At 46.7% G+C, this 8,481-nt stretch overlaps 1 protein-coding gene across 7 annotated transcripts in view; it reads left to right on the forward strand.

Moving 5' to 3' along the window:
- COL4A4 (collagen type IV alpha 4 chain) overlaps positions 1 to 8,080 on the forward strand; it is a 139,748-nt gene extending 131,668 nt beyond the window's left edge. For 3 of the 7 annotated variants that reach the window (XM_066232820.1, XM_066232819.1, XM_066232818.1), the window contains exons 48-49: positions 125 to 379; positions 4,254 to 5,039. In XM_066232820.1, coding sequence (XP_066088917.1) covers positions 125 to 379; positions 4,254 to 4,469 — 471 coding nt within the window. In that variant the 3' untranslated portion in view covers positions 4,470 to 5,039. Of the gene's footprint in view, positions 1 to 124; positions 5,040 to 5,089; positions 5,203 to 7,825 lie in introns of those variants that run through there. The other 4 variants (XM_066232822.1, XM_066232824.1, XM_066232821.1 and 1 more) reach the window with 4 other exon arrangements.
- Positions 8,081 to 8,481: the final 401 nt, after the last annotated feature.

Raw genomic sequence — 8,481 nt, forward strand, 5'->3', positions numbered from 1 at the left:
TTCTGGAATCATTTCGGGAAAAACAAGCAATTCAGGGCCAGAACTCACTCCCAGTGTGTCACCGACTGGGTGTGGGGCGGTCTGCCCGTGTCTGAGCCCCGATTCTCTCTTCCTGTCCCGGTAGCACACAGGAGCCGGGGACCAAGGCGGAGGGCAGGCCCTCATGTCACCTGGCAGCTGCCTGGAAGACTTCAGAGCAGCCCCCTTCCTCGAGTGCCAAGGCCGGCAGGGCACCTGCCATTTTTTTGCCAATCAGTACAGCTTCTGGCTGACGGCGGTGCAACCACACTTGCAGTTCTCCGCGGCCCCCGTACCGGACACCTTCAAGGAGAGCGAGGCCCAGCGCCAGAAGATCAGCCGGTGCCAGGTGTGCGTGAAGGTTAGCTAGGGGGCCCAGGCCGGGCAGCCGCGTAGCCGCGAGAAACCTTCCAGGGTGCTCATCCGTCCCAGGCTGTGCTCTGAGACTCAGTGGTGCTCACTTCTGACCCTGGTGTCAGCAGTCGGTTCTTTTTGCATTGTGATTATTCCCACAGTACTGTACTCGCCTCCTCTGTTCTGGACAGAGTAAGCAAATGCTACACGTATGGATATGGTTGGACCCCCCCCCACTCCCACCCCAATTTAGATGAACCCCAGAGATCCTGATTTTTATGAGGAGGGTAGAAGAGCTGGCTTTTTATAAAACAGCATGCTAATTCCCAGGAAAGCAGACAGAGGATAGAAGGCCAGATTACAAACAACATCACTGAAAACTCCATTCACTGGTTCGTAGCCCCTCCAACAGTTGAAGGCAGTTGCTCTGTGATACAGGGGGCTTCTGGGTGGATTTTACAGGGGAAAAAAATAGACCAACAAATGAAACTGGAAAGTAGGGATTTCCAACATTTCAAAATGATTCCCTCTGTAATTCTATTTTTTATGCACTTTAAATAATTGTAAAACCATGACCCAAGGAGAGTTAAAAAAAAAAAATCCATACCTCCAGCATTCACCGTGCATTTCAAAGCAGAAGGACTCATTGTGGCAGACAGGACCAGAGACGCGACATTAGCATAAACACATTACAGATGAACGTGAAACATTATGTCCTCTACTGCATTTTTCAGAGAATAGAAACGCCTGCTCTGGCAACCCTTTTGAAAAGTAGCAATTACGGAAAAAATATATTCAATAAGGGATTAAGAACCTAAAAGCTATTAATGAATATTAAGACAGGGATTCACAAAAATTGACTTCCCATTGCCGTGAACTTCCAGACGGCTCTTCCCCAGTCGGGGTCCAGCTTGTCTTTGGTGAGTGCGTGCTAATGGGACTGAAGCCACATGTGGCTTCCCGGAGCGAGCGCGGGAGGCACAAGGCTCGCACAAAGCCTCTCACCCACCCGGGCCCCTGCAGCCCCCGCCCACCTGGCTCCCAGCCTGCAGCGGACACTCTGCTTCCTACACATAATAGGCTCTCCTACGGGGCAGTGACAGTTGTCATTATGTACTTTGGAGAAAGTGCTGACTTAATTAAACTTAGGTAAGAGGATTCATTTAAGTCCCTCATCACCCCACCAGGAAGACATAGCAGTCTCTTTAAACAAAACAAAGGCAACCCACCATTTGAATTATATGTTCCTGTGACTGCTTTTTATAGGAGCATCCTGTTTTTCCAATTTTAAAAGCATTCTTATATTTTCTATCAGTATTATAACCAAGGCAGCAGTTTGACCCTTGGCATTAATATTTTCTATAAAAGTTTAGAAGTGATTTCAGTTTATAATGAGTAGTGTTCTGAACAGCAAAGGGTGTATTTTCTGTTTTGCCAGGATTTCAGGGGTCTAATCCTAAATATCAAAAGGCTTGATGAAAAAAGATTTTTAGGAAATCTGCCTTCATCGTTAAGAACAATGTCATTTTAGAGAAAATGAAACATTTCTCATGAGAGCGACACTCATATTAGTGCTTAGTTTCAATGCACTTAAAAATAACTGAGAGAAGAAAAACTCAATTAAAAATTTGTTTATAAGAAATATTTTCCTTGCCAAACATTAATTAGGAATGTACTGTAATATGCAAAACACATTTCAAATGAGTCTTGTTATGGGGTGTTCCCGGATAGAAATTTATTTTAAGAATACTCTCTGGTAACAACAAAAATGTGTATTTTAAGATGAAACAATTTCTTCATGCATCTATTTCATTTGACCCATTTATTGATTTCTTTAAACCTTTCTATGCCATATTACATATTTTTGAGCACCTGAAATTTAAGCCATTTGCAACCTTATTCATACTTCAAATGTTCTGTTTCCAAAAGCTTTATCATATATTACCAGAACTCAAGCCTTCTAAAAATTCATCTTGTTCATTCATAAACTTGGTCCGAGAACATTTTCTCAGGAGAGCTAAGAGGGATAAATAAAACATAAGAAACATATTTTAAACTCTTTTACTTGGTAGTAGACTATAAAAGTAATAGTCTATTTTAATAGTCTTGCCAAATAAACTTTTTAGAAAACGGGCTGAATTAAGTGGACAGTTTGCTCCCCAGGGAGCCTGGGATTATGTAAGAGACTGACTGTTGAAAATACTGGTTTTGTTGGAGCCTTCCCTAAATGTAGCAAAACTCTCTGGCTTCTGATTTTTGAAAAAAAAATTTTTTTTCAATAATCAAAAAAGGCAAAACAATGGAAAAAAATAACTTATTAGACCATCTTCTTTTAAGCCATTACTCTCTTCACCTGGTCATATATCACTGCACTTTGAAAGTCCTTGGCCTGTGAAGGCTGAACAGGCTTTAAAGCGGCACCCCTAATCCATCACCGGTCGTTATCCTTATCAAGACCTCCTTCCCAAGAACCTCTCTCCTGCTTCCTGGGTTGGAACGAGTCTAGATTGCCCGGTGGGAATGGCTCTGGGCCCTGAGCTGGAGGCCGGAAGGTTTCCTTCGCGGTTCTTATTCTCAGTGACTGGAGCCCTGCATGTCCAGGTGTCCCGGTGTCCAGGTGTCCAGGCTGTGAGTGGCGGCCGGTTTCTTCTCCTCTCATATCCCAAAGTGTCCCAAAGACCTACACTTCCGTCACCACTTCCTGAGGACTGTGTCCTTCCTCCCAGCCTCGTTGTACCCGTTTTCACAGTCTCATCTTTCACCCACATTCTTGTAGAAGACATCTCCCAACTGCCACCTCTACTTCCAATTCCCAGCTGTCATTTCTCCAAGATGCAAATTGGATTTTGTTATCCTTTGGCTTAAAAATCCTTCCATGACTCTAGTGCCAATGGAGGCCAGTGCCTTCCCACGGGGTGAAGGAAGGCGTCTGCGGGAACTATCTGTGGCTCAGTTCTGTGCTCGTCAGCGGTGGGCTCCGATCTCTGTGCCTTTGCTCCTGCTCTACCAGCGATGCCTCCCACCCTGCCTCCAGCGCCCCCTAGAGCGCCGCCTCACAACTCCCCATCTTTAAAAAGTGATTGAGTCGAGGGGGAGAAGTGTATGTGCACTTCCCCGGGGAGACTTGGACCTGTCCACTATCTCAGGGTGCCCCTGGCTCCGGTAATGTCTCTTCACACCTCCTCCATTTTCTTGCTGAAATTTAAGTCCCTGGATGGAGCACGAGACCAGGCTTCACTTATCTTTGTATGCCCAGTGCCTACACAGAGCTGAGTGCGTTATGGACATAATTCTTTTTACAATGACAACTCGATAAGCATCGTTAGGCAGTAGATGCTTCATTCTGTCTTTGGGGTTCTCGTTGGCAAAATGGTTACCAGTATAAACCATTTCTTACTTCAACATACTCGAATGTGACAATGTGTCTGCACACACAGAAGCTCTTCCTATGATTACTCACTGGAAGCCTATTGATAGACTTTAACCTCACCCCCTTCTGAAGAATAGCTACTTTTCCAAACTGTGACAGTTCAGAAGGAAGATTTGAGAGATTTGGCTGAAAGCAGACTCTTTATTGAAATATGACATGACTTGAGTCGGGCTGAAATCTCTTTTCCCTTGTGATGTAATAAGAACTTCCTAGGACAAGATCACCTCTAAAAAATTGCATACATGTAATCGGTGCTGAGGAACATAGTTAATGGAATGGTGCAGTAACATTCGATTGTATCAAAGATTTTATTTTGAGCCTCTTATAGATTATAATAGATTAGCAAATCATTCTATGTGTTCCTAGAAAGAACATTAGATTTGTGTTTCTATTAGCTCACCAAGATGAATTTGAGAATTGTTACTTTTATTTTGTATCGCTGCAAAAACAGCGGGGAAAATGTGGACCTGACAGCTGGTTGAACCCAGATTTGAATCTGCCTCTGTTTGCTGTTACCTTGGGTGAGTTACACCAATTCCCCGAGCCCCATTTTCCTCATTTGTACCATGGGATAGAACACCTACTCTTGCATTGTGAATTAAGTTTGGTTATATGCCTAATACATAGTAGTCAGTATACATTGTTTATGGTCACCTGTTCGGTTTAAAACAAATCATTTAATATGAAAACATTTGTTTTCTTTTTTTAACATAGAATTATATTATGCTTCTCACAAGCATATAAATTACTAATTAGAATTATTTAGACTTGGCCAATTCTTAATATCTGGGAATGCTATTTTATTTCAATTCTCAAAGTTACTACATCACACACACACACACACACACACACACACACAATCAGATTTTCCTGCAGGGACATTATCAGGAAGTTCTGCAGGGAACAAAACAATTGACATTAAGAATCAGTCCTCTGCAATTGTCACTGTTATTATCTGCCAGAGTCTCTGCATAATGCATTTTAAACCACCGAGGCTAGCTGCCACATCCCTGTGAAATGCTTGAATTTTATGGTGCTTAAATATTTAATGATTCATAGGAAAAAATGTGAAATGGGTCCAACAAATTGCATCCCTTTCTCTAACCCATGGTTGTAAAGTTAAAGACTTTTGACGTGTGCCATTTGCAAGATGCCCAGTCTGGTACTGACACCCGAGTCTTTGTTGTAGTACAACGTATAACATCATTTATTATATATAAAGTTCTGTGATGACCTTCCAAAGCAACTGTGATGTGTCCGGTGCATTGATTTTCTTTCAAACCAAAGCGAGTTTACTTTGTTACCTACCTCGGAGTGTGAGCTACCTTGCATGCAGCTGGCTTCGTGGGAAAAACAGGAGCGGTCACGTGGCATGAGCATGTGCTGCAGATGGGAAGCGTGTGGGTAGCATAGAGCCTGACCGCCTTGCTCGGGAAGGGGTGAGATGCCCAGGCTCCGGGAAGCACAGTCCTGCACATGGAGCTGGGGTCGGGGTGGGCAGGAAACCGGGTCTCGGGGCCAGGGCTCTGCTCCAACCCTTTGTTCGGCTGCACGCGCAGCAGGCCAGGGTGCAGACCCTGTGGGCCTCGGTTGCCTCATTAATTGAAGGAGAATGAGACCACTTGCTTCAAAGGGTTGTTGTGAGGACTTATAGTAAGAGATACAACTACAAAGAGATTGAAGTGTAAGGTCCTGTTACTGATAACTATAGGCGCTGGAAGTCAGGGGTCAGGCAGTGAGCACAGAGACTTGTATAATGCACGTTCAATATCGGTTTCATGGAGTTACTCTTTCTAACCAGGAGGGAGTGTCAGTGGTCTCAGGTCAGACCTCAGCAGATAGAGATGTACAGCTGTATGCCGGTGGCTGAGGCCAGGCAGGTCCCCACTGGATTCGAGCAAACGGTAGAGAAACTGCAGAGCCAGAAAGGGTTGGGCCATTCCATTTGATAAATGGACCAGCACACAATCAGGGGAAACCGCCTCTCAGACAAACAAACAGCAAAACGGCCCCTCACAGTGGCGGGCAGGCAATCTGCCATCCGCAGCCTCCCATCTCTCTCGAGCGCAAGCACCCACAGCTTCATAGAGGCCACTCACACGTGGCGCTGCCACGCACCCACGCACCCGTCAGGCAATGTGCTTACAGCCGGTAACCCCGCCAGCAAGCCTAACACAGCTGCCCCACAAAGGATAGTTAACACTGCTTGAGATAAGCATTCGCAGGGATTCACTGATAGGCACCCTGCTAGCCCTGCAGTGTGTGCTCCCTCTCAGCTGTCCTGGGTTGCAGGTAAGGAGACTGAGGTTTATAGAGAGTAAGCAACTTGCTTAAGGCGACAGAGTCAGCACCCAGCAGAATTGGAAGCTTGGTCTGTCACTAAAGATTGTGCTTTTAAACTACCAGCAGTCGGCAAACGCATTAGTCAGCAGAGCTTCCCTCATGTGTGGATTGCTTAGAAAAGGGACCTCAACTGATGCTAGCACTGCAAGGCCCCCTGTCATGAGCCCTCAGGCAGCCCGCCCAGTGGCATGGAGACAGTCTGGAGCTGCTCTTGGGGGCCTGGGGACCGGGAGCCCATGAGGTCAGAGCAGTCTGGGGGAGCCCAGAATGGCCGTATTGCAGGGCCCACCGCAAACCCGCCAAGCCTCTGGAGCCCTGTGACATCCAAGGTCATCCACTTGGGAGAACTGGTCTGGTGGCCCCCTGGCAGCCCCGTCACTGCGGTGCTAGCCAGCCGGCCATTTTTATTGTCCCCCTGGCCATCAAGGCACTTCCTGTCCCACACTGTTCTAGGGGGTGGCTTGCGTCCTCAGTGACTGCACACGTCACGTGTATAATTTTATCAGCCTAACGTGAAATTCTCCACCGGCTCTCAGTGGGATTTGTCTGTCTGGAAAAACGAAGGCAAGCTTTAGAATCCGGAGTCTGATTTCCAACACACGCTGTAGACTAGGGTGGGCGCAGCTGCAACCACGTGTGCGGGCCGGATCCCCACGTGTTCTGCTCTCGAGATGCAGGAGCAGTAACTATGGCAACTCTCACATCCGGTCCTCTGGGCCAGCCCCTCTCTCCCGTGCTCAGGCTGCCGGGCACAGGCCCCTGGGATTGGCGTCGTCTTGGCAGGAGGAACGTGCTGTGTGTGCGGCCACAGGCACGTTGTGTTCATCACACTTCTTCCTGCTGACGGGTCCTCTTCTCTGCTCAGCACAACGGAAACGGAGGCGCCGCCCCTTCCTGTGCTGAGCTTGGACCCTGACCCCCTCCCCTGTGAGCCACCATAACTAGATCCAAACGGGACTTTTTTTTTTTTTTTTGACACAACAGTTGTTACAATCCTGGTACAAAACCGGCGACCATCTTAAAATGCATTTGTGCCCCTGAAATTTGAGCAGGACTTGGATGACCCTAAACCACCTCAGACCAGTTTCCTTTTTCTTTTTCTTCCTTCTGTATCCATGTTCTCACTTATTTTTCCCCGGGGATGAGAACAGTGGAGATTTATGGTTTTAGCCTATGTCAAGCATACAACACAGTATTATGAACTATAGTCTCTGTGCTGTACACTAAACCCCCAGGCTTTATTTATCCACCGTCTAACTGAATGTGTGCACCACTGGACCAACCGTCTCTAATCCTCCCCCACCCCCACCGGCAACCACCATCCTACTGTTCCTACAAGTTTGACTTGGCTCCGTTTTAGATTGCATACTTGTGAGAGAGATCACACAGTGTCTCTGCGTCTGACTGACTTCATGGAGCATGGACTCCTCTACTTGCAACCACACTGCTGCAAGGAGCCCATTTCCTTCTGTCTCAGCAAATCTCTGTAGGTTCCCTTGCATATCGGCTCCTAAGGATGTGCAAGCTCATTTTAATTATTGGGAGAGAGAATCTTACTAAGAGGCAGCATCTCAAGATTCAAGTTAGGCAATAACTTTTTAAGGACCGCAAATAAATAGCAAGAATCTATGAAGCCACATGCCTTATTGATTTACTTGTTTTGATTGGATTTGATTTTAGCGCTTCCCTCTGGGCACTGCACAAAGGATTGAAGGGGGAATTACAGTGGGAGAGAGAAAGAACCTCGCGGCTTCCTGGCAGAGGCCCCGGCCCCGCCGGGGGCAAGCAGCTCTTTTCCACAGAGAAGGGACCGAGGTCGGGCTCTGTACACAGAGAGCCGTGTGGCGTGTGCTGTGTCTCAGGTGTTTGTGTATGCCCCAGATACCAAGAGTCTCTGTAAGCCACACGGTACTGATTTTATTACACTGTTCTCTTCCTAACAAGCAGTATGTATCACCAGCAAATGCAATGGTTTCTGTTAGCGGTGTTTTCCTTGATAAGGTGTAAATTGTATTGTCAGATCTGCCAGCTCATTTCTGCCATCTGAACACATTGTCAAGATCACACTCTCCCTACCCTTACATTCCACAGAAGAAAAAAAAAAAAAAAAACAAAAGCGTTAGCACAGGCACATTAAACACATCCCTGGAAGAGTGCGGTGGCCAGGTGGAGTGGCATTCACAGAGATTGCTCGGTGACACTTCTTTGATGTGCTGGAATCTTCCATGGTGCTCTAGGTCCCAGCCTTCAGTGAGGCGGGGTGTGTCTGTGGAGTGACACAGGCTGGTGATACCTCCCACCCCCTGATCAGCAGGCCTGACATCTTAGGAAGATGT

Source organism: Saccopteryx bilineata, chromosome 5, assembly GCF_036850765.1.
Source record: "Saccopteryx bilineata isolate mSacBil1 chromosome 5, mSacBil1_pri_phased_curated, whole genome shotgun sequence".
In the NCBI taxonomy this organism is placed as follows: Eukaryota; Metazoa; Chordata; class Mammalia; order Chiroptera; family Emballonuridae; genus Saccopteryx; species Saccopteryx bilineata.